Source organism: Drepanopeziza brunnea (genome assembly GCF_022702325.1).
Source record: "Drepanopeziza brunnea f. sp. 'multigermtubi' strain 214-2 chromosome Unknown ctg2, whole genome shotgun sequence".
Lineage (NCBI taxonomy): Eukaryota > Fungi > Ascomycota > Leotiomycetes > Helotiales > Drepanopezizaceae > Drepanopeziza > Drepanopeziza brunnea.
In genome coordinates, this window is record NW_027094065.1 from 2785730 (window position 1) to 2806889 (window position 21160).

The 21160-nt window shown below is 50.2% G+C and overlaps 7 protein-coding genes across 7 annotated transcripts; 2 read left to right on the top strand and 5 right to left on the bottom strand.

Moving 5' to 3' along the window:
• Nucleotides 1-81: 81 nt before the first annotated feature.
• L3040_001869 (uncharacterized protein) lies at nucleotides 82-3486 on the bottom strand (the record flags this gene model as incomplete). Its single annotated transcript, XM_066156924.1, has 5 exons — nucleotides 82-1152; nucleotides 1202-2353; nucleotides 2483-2912; nucleotides 2968-3376; nucleotides 3474-3486. The coding sequence occupies 5 exons, from the start codon at nucleotides 3484-3486 to the stop codon at nucleotides 82-84; spliced, it is 3075 nt and encodes a 1024-aa protein (XP_066012928.1).
• Nucleotides 3487-4287: 801 nt separating this feature from the next.
• L3040_001870 (uncharacterized protein) lies at nucleotides 4288-5988 on the bottom strand (the record flags this gene model as incomplete). Its single annotated transcript, XM_066156925.1, has 3 exons — nucleotides 4288-4438; nucleotides 4491-5731; nucleotides 5779-5988. The coding sequence occupies 3 exons, from the start codon at nucleotides 5986-5988 to the stop codon at nucleotides 4288-4290; spliced, it is 1602 nt and encodes a 533-aa protein (XP_066012929.1).
• Nucleotides 5989-6626: 638 nt separating this feature from the next.
• L3040_001871 (uncharacterized protein) lies at nucleotides 6627-7375 on the bottom strand (the record flags this gene model as incomplete). The annotated part of the gene is made up of 5 exons (XM_066156926.1): nucleotides 6627-6648; nucleotides 6702-6763; nucleotides 6830-6865; nucleotides 6909-7100; nucleotides 7154-7375. 5 exons carry the CDS (start codon nucleotides 7373-7375, stop codon nucleotides 6627-6629), a joined length of 534 nt encoding a protein of 177 aa, XP_066012930.1.
• Nucleotides 7376-9286: 1911 nt separating this feature from the next.
• L3040_001872 (uncharacterized protein) lies at nucleotides 9287-12580 on the top strand (the record flags this gene model as incomplete). Its single annotated transcript, XM_007289562.1, has 4 exons — nucleotides 9287-9570; nucleotides 9622-10575; nucleotides 10629-10969; nucleotides 11022-12580. 4 exons carry the CDS (start codon nucleotides 9287-9289, stop codon nucleotides 12578-12580), a joined length of 3138 nt encoding a protein of 1045 aa, XP_007289624.1.
• Nucleotides 12581-12994: 414 nt separating this feature from the next.
• Nucleotides 12995-13690, bottom strand: L3040_001873 (uncharacterized protein; the record flags this gene model as incomplete). The annotated part of the gene is made up of 1 exon (XM_007289561.1): nucleotides 12995-13690. One exon carries the CDS (start codon nucleotides 13688-13690, stop codon nucleotides 12995-12997), a length of 696 nt encoding a protein of 231 aa, XP_007289623.1.
• Nucleotides 13691-15620: 1930 nt separating this feature from the next.
• Nucleotides 15621-17635, top strand: L3040_001874 (uncharacterized protein; the record flags this gene model as incomplete). Its single annotated transcript, XM_007289560.2, has 6 exons — nucleotides 15621-15647; nucleotides 15725-15880; nucleotides 16158-16295; nucleotides 16373-16564; nucleotides 16655-16889; nucleotides 17028-17635. 6 exons carry the CDS (start codon nucleotides 15621-15623, stop codon nucleotides 17633-17635), a joined length of 1356 nt encoding a protein of 451 aa, XP_007289622.2.
• A 2085-nt stretch (nucleotides 17636-19720) lies between these two features.
• On the bottom strand, nucleotides 19721-21130 carry L3040_001875 (uncharacterized protein; the record flags this gene model as incomplete). Its single annotated transcript, XM_066156928.1, has 2 exons — nucleotides 19721-19834; nucleotides 19934-21130. 2 exons carry the CDS (start codon nucleotides 21128-21130, stop codon nucleotides 19721-19723), a joined length of 1311 nt encoding a protein of 436 aa, XP_066012931.1.
• Nucleotides 21131-21160: the final 30 nt, after the last annotated feature.

Consider the following 21160-nt stretch of genomic DNA (forward strand, 5'->3'; position numbering starts at 1 on the left):
CGATAACTCAGCATCGCTCCGAGCGATGCATGGATTTATTGCCGAGACCATAGTTCTTTGATCATTCTCTATTCTCTTTTCCTATTTCCATGCATTCAACCCCGCCCACGGATCAACACCACTCTGCTGTTGCTGAGAGTAGTTTGGACGTTGTTGATTTCCGTAGTTATGCTCCCCGTTAGAAGGCGCGCCAGGTTGCTGGAATGTCTGTTGAGGGCCAAGAGGTGGGGGACCCCGGGGAGGTGGCGGCGGAACGTAGCCTTGGGGAAGGTATTGCGGTTGACCTTGTGGCTGGTGCATTGGTCGTCCAAAGTTCTGCTGGCTTTGCGAGAACGTGGTTTGGGTTGGAGGAGGTGAGACTGGTGGATACATGCCTGGATTGTAGCCGTCCTGAGGCTGTGGTGTAACCTTTTGGGCGTAGGGGTCTGGCCTTGATTGATGTTGGCTTGGGTAAAAGGCGTTTGGTGGCGCTCCACCAAATGATGGATGAGCTGACTGGGGGTGAGCTGATTGCGGAGGTGGTGATGTCGGGACCTGGTACTGGCCTGCAAAGTTGGTCTGAGGGTATCTGGTAGATGGCGACGTCGAATTATAAGCAAGCGACTGGGTTCGCACTGGTTTATTCGTCGATGGGGAAGTGGAAGGGTCCATTGACATTCTCTCCATGAGTCCCCGAAGGCGCTCACGCTCTCTATCTGCCTCGCCACTGGCACTACGATTTCGTTCTTGCTCGATTTGGCTCAGGAGTTGCGCTCCCTCAGATCTGCGATTGTTGACGAAGGTCTCCACGTTCTTGTCCAGACTATCCACTGTATCTTTCATCTCGTTGTACCATTGCTTTGCTGCTTGGAGTCCAGCTTCGAGATCCAAGAATTCCTGGTAGACTCGCTTGTATTTCGACATAACGGACGATCGTTGTCGGGTGATACTTTCATACTTGCTTTGTTCTGATCGGACTCGCTTATCTTGAAGTAGAGTATTGAAAGTTGATGTGAGCTCTTTCATGAGAGAGGACTGTTTGTGGTTTGCCGAGAGAAGGCGGCTCTGATGTGGTCTGAACTTTTCTAATTCTGCTTGGAAGAGTTGTGCTTCGTAATTGGATATGGACTTTTTGTTCAGAATCAAAACCTGAGAAATGTCGTCGTTGTGGATCTGGAGTGCCTATTAGCTTCCAGCAGAAAGGTTTCCTTCGCACGCTTACCTTCTCCTTTAAGTCCTTTAACACTTGTCCCCTCTCACGTTTGATCAGGTTCAGCTTCTTCAGAATCTCCTCAACCTTCATGATTTGGTCCATAACACTCATTCCGTGATCCCCAAAATCTGCATCAAGAAGATTGCCCTCTCCACCAGTGGGGCTGCCAACATTCCTCGATCTGCCACCAACCTGTATCAGAGCCTTTTGAAACAGCACATCTGCCTCACCAATCTCACCAGCTGACCTCATCTCGTCAAAGTCCACCTGGTGCTGCCGCATCTTGGAGTATAGCTGGCTGTCGCTTCGAGCAGCTTCCTCCAGAGCGTCTCTGTAGTTCCGGATATCGCTTTTCAGAGTGGAGGTCAGCCTGGAACTCGGTTGCTGTGTCCAGTCTCCTTCGTATTTCGACCGCATCTTCTCACACACACTTTCCTCCATGTCCAGCTGTTTTGTACTCCTGTCCAAGACAGCCAAGATACTTTCTTTACTTGACTGTAAGAATTCAAAAGTGGACCCAGGTCTCTCGTTATTGGCCACATCGTCACACCAGCTTCTAAATTCGTCGTCGGCTGTCAATTCTTGGTCGAATCCACCTTTGAGTACCTGTAGGGCGCCGGGCAATCTCAGGTAATCAAGACTGGCAGCCATTTCGCTATTTGCCGTCTCAACCCGCTCTGTCTCGGCCCGCACCAGCTTTGCCTTCTCTTCATCGTACAAACTTGCAGATTCGGTAACAGACATGGGCACGATCTTCTGGAAGATGTCGGGTCCAGTGATGCGTTGGATGTCTTGTCCAGCATACAATTCACTGACAGGTATCGCCTTTGCTGCTGGAAGCTTTGGAATTACAGAGAGTGCGGCTTCAGCAGGTACAGTCTGGTGGTATATGTAATCGTTATCTTTGACTAACTCGGACAGCTTTTCTTGGACGTTTGCAAGCTGGCGCTTGGTGATTTCGACCAAGGTAGACCCAGTTTCCGAAGTCAAGTTCGAATTTGCAGGTACATTTCCTGGAAAGCTATTTGCGAGTTTGTTAGATTCTTTAGCTGCTACCTCTGCTGCTTGAAGACGTGAGATGGCTGTTCCGTGGGAATTGGCGTCATCGTCGGCCATTGCTTGGTAGTATTGAGCTAGCGACGCCATGTAGTTAGACTTGATCTATAACATTGGTTAGTTTTTCTACTTGATGACCAAAAAAATGGCATATTCGAGATGTGTCACGGCCTGAAAGGCTATCCCGAAAGAGAGGTAGGTCCTTTCGCTAAGGTCTAAATCCGTGAAACGTACCTGGACAACCAGGAGCCACACCTTCTCAAAAATGGCCTTGTTGACATTGTCCTGTGTTCCCTCAACTGCTTGAGCGTAAAGGTAGGCTGCCTGACTTGCAAGTTTCGCCAGAAGCCCGACTTTCTTTCCATCAGCAATCTGCTTCTCCAAGAAAACCTCCTGCCCTTGAGCTAACATTATTTGTATGAGCGTCTTTACGGTATCTCTGCTTAGATCTGTCGACGGGGCGTGTAGGAAGTTCTCGTTGATATACGTGAACATGCCCGCAGAAGCTTGGAAGGAGTGGTATGCAGTTTTGAGTCCAGAGTCCTCGGAGCGAGTCTGGTTAGCTGCGTGACATGATAACACGGCCGATATGTTGAAGATTATGGAGGCCTTTTCGTATGCTAAGGAGTATTGGGAGGTGGGCTTGTGTGTAAATGCGTCGAACCTTCAGAAGCGCCATTAGTTACTTTCCAAGTCCTTTCGGAGAGGGGGAGTCCTACCAGGTGAAGGAAATCTTGATGTGATTTTCATCAACGGGAAAGCGAAGGTCCAACAATTCCAGCTGCCCATAGTATCTGTAGAGCAAATCTCGCCCGGCAGCACTGTCTTTGCCCGCCCCACGCATATCCTGTCGCAAACGATTCAGCGTCGCGCACTCTTCCGCATACCGCTCTGGATCATCTCCATAGAAGGAGCGTATGTGTTGCTTTAGAGGTTGTATCCAGTCAATCTCGTTGGTCGCCTTCAGAGGCGCTGAAATCATGGGTGCCTGCATCCTGTCCTCCTTCAACACACGCTCTGCAAACTCTTCGATCGATCTCCGTCTGTTTCCTTTGTCGGCGATGTATTTCTCCTGAGCTTCTTTAGAAACCGCGTTCCGGGGAGATGGTGGTAGGTGGTGAGAGGTGACTGTCGTGTTAATGCGTCTAACAGTGCGGAGGAGGGGTTGTGTTGCGCTACAGCGTTTAATAACTTGGGGTAGCGATATCCATTAGCCCAGGCTCACGCATGAGATTCATGGTATTGGATTGGGAGATAGCAGTGAATGTTTTTCAAGCGGCCAAACATTAGATGGAGTTTGTTGAAGAGCAGGATTGTGTACTGTATGGAGAGGTCGAGGTTATTCCGGAAGCGAATAAGTAATTATGTACGTCAAGCAGCAGAGCACCGGGAGCCTGCAGCCAACATGGCCCCTTAAAAGCCCTGCGACTTAGCGCCGACTAGGTGTGGTCATTCCTGTTCCAGTGTCCTGTTCCATCTGGACTGTGGACTATGGACTATGGACTTATATAGAAGGGGATTGTGATCAGGGCACACTTAGATTACCACTCAACTTCTTTGCCGTGAAGCCCGGCCGCCCTTGTCGATATCTACTCTACTCTGTATAGAGGAGTACAAGGCCATGCCTATGCATGCGCGTCAAGTTTGTACGAGCCCTCTGGCTGTGGCCATGGGGGCCGTCGGGGCCGTCGATGAAGAGATGCATGCATGTGTGAAGGGGGATTTAAAGTATAAACAAACCACTTACCCTCTCTACCGATGCATTGGCCAAGGAAGCGCTTTGAGGTGCGGTTCGGGTCTGGTATCTTATAGGCACCATGCAAATACCCCATGTTCATATAGTAACACTTGTTTTCTTGAGCGGAGTTTCCTCCTATTGGGCTTCTAAATGTACATGCTGGGTATGTGCTATGAACTCCCCCAATCTCTAGTATACAGACGCCACGCTCCTACCGCGATCTCCAAATTCGCTGATGCAGTACATACTATACTAACACACACATAGGTATCACACACCTGCTTCTAGTATACAGTTGAAGCTAAGCCCCTGTCCCTGCTGACTTCTTGGGGTCCTTCTCGTCCTTCTTTGAGGAATCCTTTTTTGAGTCTCCTCCCTCGCTACCGTGGTCCGTTAACTTGTTCCAAACGGACTTCAGAAATCCTTCATGTTTAGAGTCATCCTCGGAAGGGCTGATCATTTAGTTAGGAAAGATATAACTCCAAGTGCTTGGAAATCGCTCACCTAGACCGACCGACGTTCATGATTCGCTTTGCCGTTTTGTCGTCAAGCTCGTCCGCAAGCATTTCGACAATGGTTCGCTGGTTTGCGCTTAGGTATTTCGGCATAGCGACTTTGAACTCGACATTGAGATCTCCTAACCCTCTTCTCCCATCGAGCTTCTTCATACCCTTCCCACTAAGTGTGATCTTATCCCCAGTTGCAGTTCCAGTTGCCACCTTGACCTTTACATCGCCATCTAGAGTAGGAATCTTGACTTCACCACCCAGGACCCCGGTGGTGAGGGGGATCGTTGCCGTGTAGAATATGTCAGCGCCAGAGCGGCGGTACTTAGGATCTGTAGCCACTCTCACGAGGACGAATAAGTCGCCGCGGATAGACCTCGCATCTGGATTGACGGCATTTCCAGTGGCTGGCGCATCTCCTTGACGGTCGAGCCGAAGGCGCATCCCATCTTCAATGCCTCCAGGAATATCGACTGGGATGGACTTCCTCTCCCTCACCACTCCACTTCCTGAACAAGGCCTACACTCGCCTCCCTTTGGAATAGACACCCCTTGACCGCCACAAGCACCACAAGTTGAAGCCATCTGGAAGCCGCCTTGCATGAAATGAACCCGAGTTCCAGTGCCACGGCAGGACTGGCATTCCGTTCGCTTCGTTCCGGGCTTCATTCCGTTTCCCGAGCATGTCTTGCAAGTTGCCATGGGCTGTATGTTGATCGTTTTGCTAGTTCCTTTGGCTGCCTCCGCGAATGAGATCTGCACTTGCGCTTCTATGGACTCGCCGACGAGCACCTCCTCCTGGAATGGATTTTGGTTCCCTCGGGTCCGTCGTCCACCTGTGAAACCCTTGAACAAGTCCTCGAAATTGAAATCAGCTCCTCCAAACCCTCCTCCAAACCCACCAGGAAAGCCCCCAGCACCACCACCGCCAAATGGGCCACCGCCAAATGGGCCACCGCCATCGGCACCGGGTCCAGCAGGATTGCCACCTTGGTCAAAGGCAGCTGCTCCGAATTGATCGTATGCAGCCCTCTTCTGGGGATCTGACAGCAATTCGTACGAAGCTTGAGCCTCCGCAAATTTGTCTTTTGCTGTCGGGTCCTTATTGGTATCTGGGTGGAATTTCTTAGCCAATCCATAGTATGCCTTCTTGATATCGCTAGCTGAGGCTCCTTTGTCGACGCCAAGTACACTGTAAGGATTCTTGACCGCTCGGAAACTCGAGCTTGCATGGAAAGACTGTGTTTGTCAGAGAGCGTCTCTCTTTATACGCTGGAAGTACTTACTCGTTTCTGCGAAGTCTCTACAGCCCTAGGTCTCGCTGTGACAGGGCTGGGTCTCCGCGGTGCATTTAACGTGGCAGAACTCAATGCCCGTGATCGCTCTTTCCTTGAGATTCCATTCATAAAGTGGTGTTGTCTAGAGGCATGGGCAGGACACAGGACCCGACTCGACGTGGCGGCCCTGCTCAGAATATGTGTAGTCCCAACGTTCATCGTGTCGTGTTATAGTCGTTCATCGAAACAGACGTCGAATAGCGAGTTGAGGTCCAATCTGGCGTACAAGATGGGAGCTTGCAATCATCTATACCTGCCTGTCCTGAATGGATGTGCACATCAGATGGCCACCAGTCTGAGGCTTCAACTTTTTTTTTATTATTATTTAAGGCGAGTCAGCAAAGTCCTCGTTCTGATTGGCGGAAGCCAGTGCACGGACGTATCCAGATGCGACAAGAAGCTTCGATCTTCTACGGAGTATGTTCTCAGCCTGCCTCAAACCCTACTCTACGACTCAATATGCGATCGCGAGACCAACAAATTCATTTATCAGCTTCGTACGAAGCGGGAGGAGTGTTGGTGATACATGCATTCACAGTTCTACTGTACAGCTGAAAGCAGCAATACCTATTCTTTCAGTTACTGCAATTACGAAACGCGAGAAAAAACCGTCAGCCTCGCTGTCCAATACGTAGACCCAGCCTTGTGGCAATCCAAACTTCCCATGTTAGCTCCAAGATCCACCCAAACACGTCTTCGTCCCTTTAGCCTAAGCGTCGCCTTATCCATCTCACTTGAATCTTATACTGATATGCACCTCGAAATGGCTGATAATATTCCAACGCCTAGCCAAAACTTTACGCCATCCATCGACTCAGCCTCGAGGGGATTCTCAGCAACGCCAAACCAGATATACGCCATGGCCCACCCACCTAGCATCAACAGTAGTGTCATCGAGGTCGCTGAGGTGAAAAGCGCATGCGGAAATTCTTGTCTGGGTCAAGTTAGCTTATTGAATTGCATAAAAGCTATTCGCAAATAGCGCTATTATGGATCTTACCTTGCCATCGGACCTTATACAAGAAGTCCACCACAACTTCATTCTCCGCGATTCCCATGCCATTGAAGTGTTTCCTCACAGTGTTCGCCAGCTGTTCTTTGCTCTGCCTTCGTTGCCCCTTCCTCCGGGCCATTGTGGGCGACATTCGGCCGATGGGTGATCGAGCAAGGACAAGTTGGTTGTAGGATGTTTTGAATGCTGCGGGTGTGTTCAGACGGTAGTCGTATCGGTAGCCATGAAGGACGGACGAGTCGAACGACGACCATTGGATCTGCAGACACTATTCAGCGGAGCTTCAGCGACTGCTTGCTAGCCTCCACTTACACCAGAACTTGACTCTGCCACAGCTGTCGCCGAGGCACCTCCACCTATGCCACTGGTTCCTGCAGTGATGACATCTTTCAAGGAACTTCCTCCTGCTGCGTTTCCTGCCACGCGTCGACCTTTACCATTCGCATTCGCAGAGTGGGAGCCAGCCTTCTCCTTCGTGCTCGACGCTTCGGACCTGGAATCGTCGGGCTGCGGCTTTGATTTTGGAGGAGCCATGCCAGATTTTGGGGCTCCGAGAGTCCAATTCAGGGTTAGATGTTCAGGATGCGCTTTCTATGGCAGAACGAATGAAAGCTGGTTTTCGTTGTCTTTGCTTGCGAAGAGAGGGCGAAGAGGGGCGGGGAGAATGAATGGGTAAGTCGGCGTAGAGAGTACCTACCGGAGGTAGCTTTTGCTTTGGGGCGCCGTTTCACCGTCGGGCCGAGCTCCAAAGGTACCGGTACTTACTGTACTCCAGGAGGAACGTTGATCCGGTTGATCCGTACCGGAGTGCGGAATCACCGAGCCCCCCTTGGCCATGTCTGTGTTGTGTTCGGTATGTCCAGTCCAGTACCGGTACCAACGACCCAATATTCAATATTCAATATTCAAAATTCAATATTCAAATATCCAAATACCTACATATCGCTTGCTTTCATGGTCGTCGGTCTGTCTACCGGTAGGGTACTCTATCAGCCTCCTGCCCGAAGCATCACATCATCGAGACTCGAGACTCGAGACTCGAGACTCGCCACTCGCGTACATGCGCCAAGGGTCTTTTGTGATGTGTTTATGATGTATCTCGGAGGGTGGGTGTACCTAGCGGTAGGTGACCCTACGGTGCCATGGATCTTGGTACGCAATCGAGACGTTCTTCTCCACACAACGCCCAGGTCGTCGTTACAAGTTACAGCTTATCTGCTCTGCCTGACCATCCACGCGGACGGGGTTACGAGAGGTGGCGACCGAGTCTCCTAAGGCATCTACAGAACGATGTCTAGACAATCTAGAGGCGCTACTGGTATTTATATGTGCCCCGAAGTGCCTTTGGCTGGTCGATAATTGTAATAAGTACAAAGTGCAGTCGACTGCCCAGGCGAAAAGTGATGATATGACATGTACGCCTACATGCATGCATGCACATAACGGTCAGAGACTATGAAAGTAAACACGAGGACAGTCTCTTGTGCCACTGGTACCTCCCTACCGGTACTCTACTGTAATTGCGCGGTGGCCGGCTCACGATTGATCGATTACCTCTCCTCGCCTCTCGTCCTCGCCTCTCGTCCTCGTCCTCGTCCTCGTCCTTCCTCGCCCTCGCCCTCGCCCTCCCTCTCTAGCTCCACCTCTACCTCTCAACGACATATACATACATACATATATTTATATATATATATATATACGCATACATAGGTACACATACAACTTCATCGACTGGTACGCTACCCCCCATAAATAGGCTGGATCCCGCTCCCGGCCCGGACCAGGAACTAAGAAAGTCAGAAGCCCACAAACCACCCCTCCCCCACGCTCTGTCCGTTCCGTCTTGGGTTTTTCCAAACTTTCAAGGAAAACCCTACCAATCCAACAGCCTGCGCTTGCACTCGAGCTTTCTGCGTATCGTATCGTAGTGCACCACATCACATCTATTCATCTTCCAGATTCGCGTTCAGCTGTACGACCGACCGCACCCCGTCCTCCATCTGGACATCGCGCTGGCATAGAGATATTTCTCCGGCATGACCGAGTACCGATTCAATAATCCGGTCGATTAGGGGATTCAAGGACGCCTACAATCACTTGCGTTGGTCGCATCTGATGTCTGTATATACTTGTCAAAACTTGCCCCCCAAATAGCGTAAGTCGGTGCTCATCTTTGCTCTTCTCACTGCGTCTCCCGCCGTCTCAAAGCTCGCCCTTCTACCCCTCCACCCCTCCACTCCTCCAAAGAGTCAGTTTGTATCTATCTGACTTCGCCGAGCCTCATAGATGTAACCCCAATCCACCCTCCAGTGCGCCGCAAGAGGTGGTTCTGCATCAAATCCCATTCATTTAGAAAACTTCGCTACTCGGCAAACCTACAACGATTCTGGGAACATGACTTCAGTCCTGGCAGCACAGTCCCTTGATTTTAAAACGAATACCATCATGAATCAGATGGATACGCCTGGCAGACCTCCACTTCACGACCCTTCTTTCCAACGGAGGCCAAAGCCAGTGCCGGGGGATAAGAATCGTGGCCGTGGTAGAAGTCGTCAGGACAAGGACGAAGATGGCAACAGGGAAGCTTCTCCGGGCGAAGGGGTAGACGAACACTCATCTGGAACAGAAGGGCCAACTAGAAAGCGCCGTAGGAGTCGTAAGGGGTTGGACAAGAAGTTCGAGTGTCCTCAGGACGGCTGCGGAAAGAGTTACTCCAGAGCCGAGCATCTGTTAGTAGACCGGACTCATCGAGTATATACGCTTTCACTAACACGGCATAGTTATCGTCATCAACTAAACCATACGCCCAAGCAGATCTACAACTGTGACTTCCCTGACTGTTCCCGTACATTTGTTCGTCAAGACTTATGTAACAGGCACCGGGATCGTCACACTGCTAAAGGTTCCCAACTACACCGAAAAGATTCTATGCTAGGCCATAACCATACTTCCTCGCCAACGGCAGAACCAGGACAACCTTTTTCAAAACATGGCTCCAAATCGCCTGAAGTCATGAGGCCGAATCTCGCTGGGATCAAACCACCAGCCAACCAGCTTCAACACCAGTCACCACAAGAGCCCAACCCCAGCTCCTATTCCCCCGCAACTGTCCTTTCCTCTGGAACTTATTCCGGCACTGCTTCCTCCTCAAGCGGAACAGAAACTTTTCAAGGACGGGATTTCAAACGCTCGAACGGCGATAGCCTGCCCCAACACGGGACACCAAGCATGACTCCAGGTGCCAGACCTCAGCGTCACGCGAGCTTTGGTGTTTCTGATTCTAAGCCAGTTCAATTCTCAAGAACTCCTTTGCAGAACAACGTAGGGCCTTACGGGCTGTTGTCTTCTACTTCTGGCAATCCCGCCTACCACAATAGCCAGCCCAGTCCACAACCGTACGTCAGCCAGCAAAACTTCACTCCTTTCACATTGCCTCCTCCTGGATTTTCTACAACGCCCACTGCCATTGCACCTAGTCAAGAGTCGGAACCATCATATACCGCTTCCATGCCAACCGACTATTCGAGTGAAGCTACCCACCACGCACAATCCGGTCCAGATATGATGCTACTAGATCAGATGGCTGTTCCGAATACGATGCCTGTTTTTGGTGGTGAAGGTTACAACCGTTCCCCTTTTGCCATCCCGGAGGATTTTGTTGCATATCTCTTTAGTGGTCAGCAGTTGGAGAATTCCTCACCGGTTGGCCAGATGGGTCAACCAGGATACGCGAAGTTAGTAATCATCTTGTCTTGTCGAAGCGTGGTTTGGTGCTAATCATGCTCAGCTATGCGGATAACCAAAATCAATACTTCGCACATTTCACCCCCCACGATATTAACTTTGGCGGTTTCTTCCCCGCGAGCCAGCAGTCCCACCATCCGATGGCTGTTACTAGCTTACTCGATACCAGCCTTCCGGAAACAGTGCTTTCCGAAGAGAAGAGTCAGCAGATAGTCGACCTGATCAAGGAACGCTTCAACGAAGGGGCTCATGCGCCAGTTGCCAGGCAGAAGGAGGCTCTGCTCGAGGGTGATCGTGGCAATCACAGCCACTTGCTGAGTCGCAAAATGATGCAAACCTATATAGGAAGCTACTGGTACCATTTCAGCGAGCAAGTTCCGATATGTAAGTCAATCTGTTCAAAAATTCCCCTGATACCACTACTGATAAAGACCAGTGCACAAACCCACCTTCTCCCCAGACAAGACTCCGAATCTTCTTTTGGTGGCTATGATGGCCATTGGGGCTTCTTGTCTGGATAAGATCCATGGCTACGAGGTCACCCAAGCAGGTGCTGAGCTTTCGAATTTCCTAGCCTGGCACCTCAGAGGGGAGATCTTCAACGACCATCACTTCAGCCCTCCGGCGAAATTATGGGTTTTTCAAGCTCTACTCCTTCTGGAGTTATATGAGAAAATGTACTCAACAAGAGCCTCACACGAGAGAGCTCACATTCATCATGCCACTACTATAACTTTAATGCGCCGCGGAAGTTCACTCATTGGCAGGTCTGCTCTCGATTCTCCCCCTAGTGTCCGGGATGACAAGCAAGGACCACACAGCTCCCGCCAGTCCTCCACATCAGGAGTTAATACTCCCGACGAATGGTGGAACCACTGGATCACGAATGAGGCAACGCGTAGAGCTGCATTCGCTGCATTTGTGATCGATTCGACTCATGCAACCATGTTCGGTCATTCTACAGTCATGGTCGCTCACGAAATGAGACTTCCTCTTCCTTGTGATGAAACTCTTTGGTCCGCTACAAATAGTGCCGAGGTCGGTAGAATTGAGGCCAATCTTCATGCTAATGGGGTGAAGCCAATATCTTTCTTGGAAGGCCTCAAGCGTACCCTCAACGCGCAAGAGGTGCGCACCAACTCATTTGGAAGAACAATTCTTATGGCTGGTCTTCTCAGTGTGAGCTGGCATATGAACCAACGAGATCTCCAGGTGAATTCTCTCGGAGTTTCACAAGCTCTTGGAGGAAGAGATAAATGGAGAGGATCTCTCACCAGAGCTTTCGACCTCTGGATGCAAGACTTTGACAGGTCCTTGACTCGGACTTCAGACAAGATTCCTGGGCCGTATTTGGACAGGAAAGAAGACAATATAGTATTTCAGGGCAGAATTGTCCTACACCATTTAGCTCACATGGCAATGCATGTTGACATAGTCGAATGTCAGATATTTGCCAGAGCAAAGCGGCTTCTTGGCCGCACGATCGGCTCCCAGGATCTAAACAATGCCCAACGCAGAATGAAGGATACATGGGCTCCGTCCGCCAAAGCCCGGGACGCCACATGGTATGCTCTGCGATTCCTCTGCACCGTTCTCCTTCCCGAGGAATCGTCGTCGACGAGCAATCGGGCTGGCTTCAGCGATCCACCATTCAACTATTCCGCGCGGGACGATGTGTTGCTGAACCGACCTTGGGTGATGTACTTTGCCGCTCTGATCGTCTGGTCTTACGGCTTCGCCCTTGAGGGCCCTACAACGGCTCCTATGCCCGCGATCTACGACTTCGAGGAGCAAGTCCGTGACATGCGCTCATACCTCCGCAGACTCAGCAGCGTCCGCTCGCCAGAAGAGCTGAAGTCCATCAGGGGGTTCAACGGCTGCAGCGGCATGCTGATGGTTCTCCGCGCTGTGTTTGAGAAAACGAGGTGGGAATTACTTCAAGAGGCAGCGAATCTGCTGAACAATTGCATCTCCTTAATTGGAGGCCAGATGTGATACGATATAATATGGGTTTATGTGTGCATGACTGGCTGTACATTGATTTCATTGCTGTATTTCTACATCTCTGGTGGCAATTGGCATGGCTGGGGAGGGGGAAGTGGAGTGCAAAAAAACAAAGAAATATATGGCGCGGAGGTTTGTTTGATGTATGCATTGGTATACCCAGGAAGGAATTCTTCTGCTCTGCGTTTCGGATACCTCACTCTGTTAATGACATGCTATGCAGCAAACTTTGTGCTTTTGATACGGTAACCCACGTATCCTTTCCACATTGCTTCAACGACGATTATCTTGAAGTTCGGGTTGAAGATCTAGACGATGGACCGTCTACTACCTCTCATATTTTGGAGTCGTACAGATCGCGACCGCCTATCTACCCCGAGCCACCCCCACCGGCTTCACCACCCACTACCAGATCCCGGGAATGAATCTTTTGGTTTTACGACTGTAAGCCTCCCACTCTTTCCCAAACTCCTGTCGCAACATCTCCTCCTCATCCTGAACTCTCTGCGCCAGACTGTAGTATTCCAATCCCACCATGAAGAACCCGGCAACGGCAGTCACCCCTTTCATTCGAACGAGGGCCGACGGCATGAAACAAGCCGGGGCCGCATCGGGCCTCTGCACGACGACGAATATCGCCGTCAGGATCACGAGCAGTGGCGGGTACGAAGGGTGCTGCACGTATCGGTAAAAGCCCGTCTGTATGAGCTTCTTCGGCTTGGCGAGCTCAAACGTGAAGTTCTCCCCCAGCTGGGCAAAGCACAGGAGGCGGATCGGGGCCGCGACCAGCACGGCGATTACGAACACGACGGTGTACGAGCTCCAGGTGAACAGGTCCTTGTTCAGGAGGTCGGGGTTGAGGCAGAAGCTGGAGCGGTTCTCGGGGAAGAGGGTCAGGAGGATGTGGTAGCACCACAGCGACATCAGGGCGTAGCGGCGCCAGTGCACGGTGGCCATCTTCTTCGCGAGCCGGTCTTTGGGGTAGGGATTCTTGGGGGGCGGGTTCGGAGACTTGACGGTGAAATACGAGAGAGTCGCGCAGACGGTAAGGCAGAGTGCCAGACTCACGTTCTGGAAGTCGAGGTTGGGAGTCATGGTCATGTTTTCCGGTCGGTCGTTCTCGGCTCTGGTCTCGATCGGCTTTTGCCTTGTTATGATGTGTATGGTATGTATGATATGTGAAAGAAGGAGAGGGAACAATGGTTGTGGTTAGATGGTTTTCTGGAGAGATTTATAGATGCCAGTTTGGTGGCTGGCTGTAGGTATGTACTAAGTACCCCGACCGTGCAGTAGTGATTCCGATGTGCTAGCAAAAGTAAGAGAACATGCAACCATTCAAAGCATCCTCCATGAGCTTCTGATAAACGCTGACCTTATGTACGTTGTACGTACGTAGTATGTTTTAATTCTCACACACCGCATGATAGCCGTATTCGTTTTCGCCCATCCCCTTATTTCTTTACGATATGCTTTCGTAGGGCGGGAAACCCACTCGCAACGCGCAACCAGTTTATTAAAGTTGTATATCTCTGCTGATCCGCTTGGTATCCGTTCCTCCCCCCCCCCCCCCCCCCACTACCCCATAAATATTTTATATCTTATAGTAGTACTTCTGGGCAAGAGGGGTTGGTGAAGAAAGGTAGTAGTAAAAGTGAAAGTTCACAAGTCGGTCTCGCTATTCGCAGAGGAGGGATCCCATGGGCGGCTGGATACTTGTCGGGTCTTAGCCATCCGAGACAGGAGGTCACACAGCCCTACCTACAGTAGTAGCTCTGTTCTAACTTCTGTTGTGCTACGTGTCACCTGTACGTTGACAGAAGCAGAAGCATGCGAGCATGAAGCACATGGAGAAATGGCGGTAACTCTAAGTGAAGTAATACGGAAGTCGTCAACAATCCTACGGAGTAAGCGAGCTGTCTGTTCGCGCAGGGGGTGGCCTGGCAAGAGTGCTTGTTCGTTTTCCTGGTCACTTGGTCGCATGATGGCATCTTATCGCAAATAGATAATTGGTGCGCTCCGCGGAGATACGTCCATAGTGGCACTACTACTTTTACATCGCGGTGCTAATCCATCTTTCGGCACCTTGAGATTTCCGCTCATGGAGAAGCCGTATTCAATGGCTTCGTTACTGGGAAGAACCTCAAAAGGGTGCATGCAGCCAGCCTGAGGTTACGAGAATACGGCATCATGGTGTTTGGACGCTACATCTGGACACCAACGCCGTTCGGGGATCAGGTTGCTGCTCCCAAGTGGAGACGAGCATCGTCTAGTAGAGTTGCGAGATACAGACGTGTCGTATTCCAGCGCTGGATCTTGATCTTTTTTTTTTTTCTTGCAAGCACTGTTATATTATGATACTCCTGATTTGGATAGTTCTCTTTGTGTGTTGAATTGCTCTCTTTTCTTAGCCTCACATTACCCAGGGACCTTCATCCGAGCCATAGTGTTGGTTTTTGTTCTGTGTTTACCTGAGCTACCTTGTTCTCGGTTATTTTGATACCAAAATCATGGCGAGAAATCTTCGCGGTCATTTTCCGAGATTGGACTCAGTCAAGTCTATCTTTCACGCGCAAACATCAACGCTATCCCATTCCATGCCAGATCTCCTACTCATGCAAGACTCAGGCAAGGGAATACCACGGTTTCTGTAAACGATTGGCGAGATTTATGTCGATCGGACGTCGCGTATATTGCTAAAAATTCGCGCCCCTGCTATAGGCTGCGAAATACCATTCAGATTCCAGATCTGCTTTCGACAGAAGATACAAGGGCAAGAGTTCCAAATCTTCGGAAATCCCCGCATCCAATGAAGTGTTTCCTGGCGTACGTCAACTCGTTGACGGGCCGAATCCACTACCATGACTTGCAAGGTCGTACACGTCTCGGCCTGGACTCGACCCGAATGAATGGTAGGCCACATTTGCTGTTTATTTATGCTTGTTCCTGCTGGGTTTGACCACCTGGCCCACCAACCAGGTCTTTGGATTTTTATCTCCAGCAAGGTTGTTTTGGGAGCTGCCACTTGAGTTACATGACATCGTCGAAGGATACACGAAAAGTCAGTATCGAGTCCTCCATCAGCTCGAGGAAGCATCTTCGCACTCTTGATTGCCACTTGACGCTGAGATATCTCAGGTCATATGGTCTGTATTCGAGGATCAGCGTGTTCTGGTGGTGGCAGAGGCACCGAGACGTCGATGCTTTCAAGTTTCCACCCTCCAAGATCCGATTGGAAATCAGCTCGAAAACTACACCAACAACGAGACTTCCACGCATCTCACATGTATCACTGTCCATCTCTTGGAACCTTATCAGATGAGGGAAATAATGCAATCGCCAGTCGCGGCAGCGACCATGGATGGAATGGAATGGGAGAGGGAAGGAAGGAGCAACAGATGCCTTCAAGAATATTATATAGATTCCTTTCCACCGCGCTCATCTCTTCTTCTCTCTTCAAACTTGAAACCACTGCACACTTTTGGATCTGTATACAGACACCTCTCTTCATACAGACAACGATTGCTATCGTACAACAACAAAAACAATTCCCTTGCTACACAACATGAAGCTCCACCCCGTCAACTTCCTCCAGGCTTCGACCATCGTCCTGCTCAGCATCACCCTCTCGACCTCTTCTCCCTTGGAAAAGAGGGGTCCTGTCTGCCGTGAGATCGTTGTTCCTGTTACTATTACTTGCGACAATTCTGTAAGAACCCGCCCTGTTCCATAATATCATTGAAACGGTCGGGCAGCGACAACAATGCTGACAGAAGTCTTCTCCAGATCATCAGTCCTACCATCGACTTGGGCTCACAGGTCGGCCTGCTATCAAGCGTCGTTGGCCTCTTCTTCGGCCTAACAGTTCTTGGGACGTACGACATCCGAGGTACATACTGTGAACCTGAGGTCAACATCCCTTCTCGAAGCAACACCTTGCAGCTGCTCGCGCATCCTGCTACGTACGACCGCAACTATGTAAGTCTTCATCACTCACAAGACTATTTGAGGGAGGGCAGTGTTTCTGTCCTTGTCTCTTTCTCGCAGTATAGTGGTTGACTCTAGCAGTGGTCACCTGCATACGATGGCGACCGGTATAGTTGGGTTGCGTATGCCTCCAAACAAGGCTATCCTACATTCGCATACGATCGCCTAGGTAATGGAAACTCGAGTCGTCCTGATGGAGTCACCATAGTCCAAATGCCAGCTCAGGCAGCGACTGTGCACGAAATGATCCAGCTCATCCGAGCTGGCCCTGCAGGTGGCTCTCCATTCCCACGAGCCTTCGATAAGATCATCCATGGTAAGTACTTCATTAATACTTCAGTAGCCCTCACATTGGTGTGGTTTCGGAGCGTCGATGCATGATCATCTTCCATCACATTCCTGCCAATCCCAGATTCTTCTATTCGTGGCAATGCTAACTTCGGACTTCTCTCAGTCGGTTGCAGCATGGGATCTTTGATGGCGAATGTTCTTAATGTCCAATACCCCAGCGATGTCGATGCCACTATCCTCACTGGCTTCAGCAAAACGTGGATCAACGTCATACCAGGTTTCACGCTCACAGCTGGCCTCCTTCCGGCGCAACTTGTTCAACCCAGCACATACGGCCCGCTGACTGTCGGCTACCTTCTGCCGACGTCCGAGCCTGGTGTTGAATATCTGCTCTTCTATGGCCCTCCTGGAACGAACTATGATCCTGAATTCATCCACCAAGACTACCTCAACAGAGGCACGTTAACCCTCGGAGAAGCTGTTTCCTCAGCGTTGATTCCTACAGCCAGTCGCTACAAAGGATCTGTTTTTGTCATGACTGGACAGCAGGATGTGGTCTTCTGTGGCTCGCTTGGCTTCATCGGTGGTGGGCCTGGAAACTGCGGCAATGGTTCATGGAGTATTTTGGCGCAGACGCAGGCTCTTTACCCCCAAGCGAGCAACTATACGTACTATGGCCTTCCCAACGCAGGGCATTGCTGGGAACATCAGTACGTAGCGCAGGATGGATTTGCTCGCGCGCACGACTGGCTGGCTGGACGCGGCTATTAGCCTCGAGCGTGCCCACAGATGGTTGATAGGATGGCTTTATCCCTTTGCCTTGTTTATCGGTTATTGTTTCCATTTCGCGGTCTGCGGAGGAGTCAGGACTTGCATTTATTTTCTCCATACTTCTTTTCTCTGATCACCAACACAGTCTTAGGCACATAGCTTTAGTATCAATGCAGTTTTGGTACAGCCAACCTGCTCAAGTACAGCCCCATGATTGATGACCCGGCTTGTTTTCATCAGCCTAAACAGCAAGCGAAGTTCCCTTCATGTTTATGATATTTGTGCCGGCTGAGAAACGGTTGTTGATTGAGCCCTTTGCCATGGTATTGCCCGTCCCGAGTAGTATGAATACAGGTAGTCAACGGGGAGAGGGGCAGCTGATGAATGTGACGCCAAATGTACAGAGTACGTAGACGAGAGTCGCCGCCGTGCGACATTCCACTACTAGGTAATTAGGGTGTGTTTGGCTCGCAGATGCAAGCCAAGTTGCACCACCAAAATATTCTTGCATCTCCAAGTTGCACGTCAAGATGCAAGAATTGCTCCAATCTATTTGGCTCGTGCTCATAAATCTCGCAAAGTGTGCATCTGACCTTGCAACTGCAGTTGCACCATACAAATCGGACTTGGAGCAAAAAGCTCCAAGTCTCAAGTTGCAAGCTTAAGTTGCAAGCTTTTTTCGCCCCCCCCCCCCCTCCCTCCCCCTCTTATTCTATACTCTTTTTCCTTTCAATAATTCTTCACCACGTAACCTTTTGATCATGCCTTTTTCCGAAAACCATTGTGAAAAAGCGCGATCTGCGGAATCGCAATATTGGGATGATCATCGCTGCAATTAAGAGCTTGCGCCGCCGTTCAATATTATAAAAAACAATTTCGCAAAAACGCCTCAGCATACCGGTACCTCCGATCTATCAAGCTTTTGATACGTAGAAGAGCTTCTGATAAGCCACTTATTACGAATCAAGAATAACTTGAGAGTTAGTCGGACTCGAAAAGGATTTCGATACATTCAAGACTTTTGCGCGCCTTTTTTTTTTTTTTTTTCCGTATAACAAGTTCCTTAATAGTTTTTCTTAGCAGCCTTATTAGACTTAAAAAAAAAAAGACTTGCAAAAAGGGCCTTCGTAATAGTAAATCTCGAAGTCAAAGGGATCGGTATAATAGCGTTGTTAATCGAGTTTATTGTATTGATAAATAATTAATAGTTGTTATAACGAATTCATTTTTTTCTCCAAGTCTTAAGTAGCAGTTTGCTATTCAATTTGCTAGTTGCGAGCCAAACAGGCCTTGGTCCGTGCAACTTCTACTATCAAGTTGAGTTGATCCTATTTAGGATCAACTCAAAATAGGATCAACTCAAATAGGATCAACTCAACTGCTCAGTTGCACGGACCTGCAACTGCGAGCCAAACACACCCTAAACGTTACGCCGCCGGGCCAGGCCATCGCGGTAGTACGTACGTATGTACATTACCGCCGTCGGATCGGAGATGAGCGTAAAGTAGGTTAGGTCTGGCCTTGAACCTCTTGAGAATGAATATGTTTTTTTCTTCTTCCTTTTTTCCCTTTTTTTTTTTCAATGCGAATGTGAGATGCGACAAGAAGGCAAGTCACTCAGTCATTAATACCTGTTGATTAATTGAGGAGCGGAGAAGCGGAGGAAAGGTGAACGAGCGTGAAGAGAGAGAGAGAGAGAGAGAGTATGTGTCTTGTCTTGTCATCTCACTCGATTCGGCATGTGCTGCCTTGCAGTACCGGTACCGAGACAAAGCGGTTTATGCTGGTTAGCGCCCCTTCGTGAGAGAGCGCTGTGAGTACCGGTAGTTGAGTACGACGAGCCTTCACTGCAGGTCTCGCCAGGGGTCTTGGCCTCCTGATGGGTAAGGTTGCCAATCTGGGGCATACAAGCGAAGGGGCATGAGGCGAGAAGAAAACAAACAGAAGTCTAAAGTTCCTTTTGTATAGGGTTTTTCAACGAGGAGTATTATCATGAGTTTTGTTTGGGAGCCAGATTCCCTTCTTGTCATCAGCCGAGAACCCCTGCGCCGGTAAATGCAAATTGAAAAATACGCGAGGACCCTTTCAGGGTGCCGCAGCGGCATCGGACTCCTCGATTGGGATATCTGCAAGTGCGCTCGCGGGACCCGTGGCATGGAAACCATCTAATGTAACTGTGACGGCTCCGGCTTGGACGAGCTGTTGACACCATTAGCGAAAGTTCTGACGCCTAGAGAATCAAATACTTGCAGCTCTACTCAAATCGTCAATCAGATCGTCTGCATCCTCAATTCCTACGCAGAGCCTAATGATATCCTCCGGCATCTGTCTCTCCTTTCTTGTCTCGGCACTGATACTAGCGTGGCTCATCTGGCATGGCATACTGATCAAGCTGTTGACGCACCCGAAACTGACACTGATGCCCCACAACCTCGCAGCCTCTACGATACGCTCCGAGAGAGCTACATCGCCCGTCTCGAAAGACAAAACTGCTCCTGCGCCTCTGGCCATAGACCAGTGCAAATCGTACTGTGGGTGGGATTTGAGACCTGGGTAGCGTACGCGGAACCCGTGACCCTCGAGGAATTCGGCGATGCGTTGAGCGTTAGCTTGCTGCTTCTCCATGCGGATAGCAAGAGTCTTAATTCCTCTCATAAGCAGAAAAGCGTCGTTAGGTGCCAGTCCGCAGCCAGTTGAGTTGATGGTGAAATACATCTTGTCGCCAATAGCCGGATCGTTGAAAGCCAGTACTCCAGCCATGATATCGTGATGTCCGGACAAGTACTTCGTTCCGGATTCATAGACAATATCGGCGCCCAGCTCTAGCGGGTTACAGAGCATAGGCGACAGCATGGTATTGTCAACCACCACTAACGCGCTTTGGTTCATGTCATGCACAATCTTCGAGATTGAGGGTATGTCCACGATCTTAATAAGTGGGTTCGTAGGCGTCTCGAGAAGCACCATAGCCGTCTTGGGCGACACCACAGCTCTGACCGTCTCGGGTTTCGTAGTATCAACATGGCGGACAATAATACCATGGTTCTGTGACATATATGTCAAGAGCCTATTGGTTCCTCCATAAAGATCATCTCCTGTGATAACCTCATCTCCTGGCCTCAGAATCCGTGTAATGACATCCAACGCGCCCATACCCGACCCTACGACCAGGGCCCGCGATGCATTCATAATCTTCGCCAAATGTCTCTCCAGATGGGTCCTCGTCGGGTTGCCCGACCGGGTGTAATCGTATTCGTTGCCACCGCCGGCGGAGGTCTGTTTGAAGGTGGCGGACTGGTAGATGGGCATGCTAGAGGCACCGTATTGGTCCTTGCTCTCGGTGTAGACCAATTCGGTCGCCAGGGCATATTTTCTTCCATTTCGAGGACTGGATGGTGCGGGTGAAGGAGGGAGATCATGGCCGTCGAGATCTATCTGCGAGAAGGCTTTGCCTGGGGCATTGAGCTTGCCAGATGGCCCTGGCGGTGTAGACATTTTTGATGTTTGGTGTGAGGGCGGCGAGTG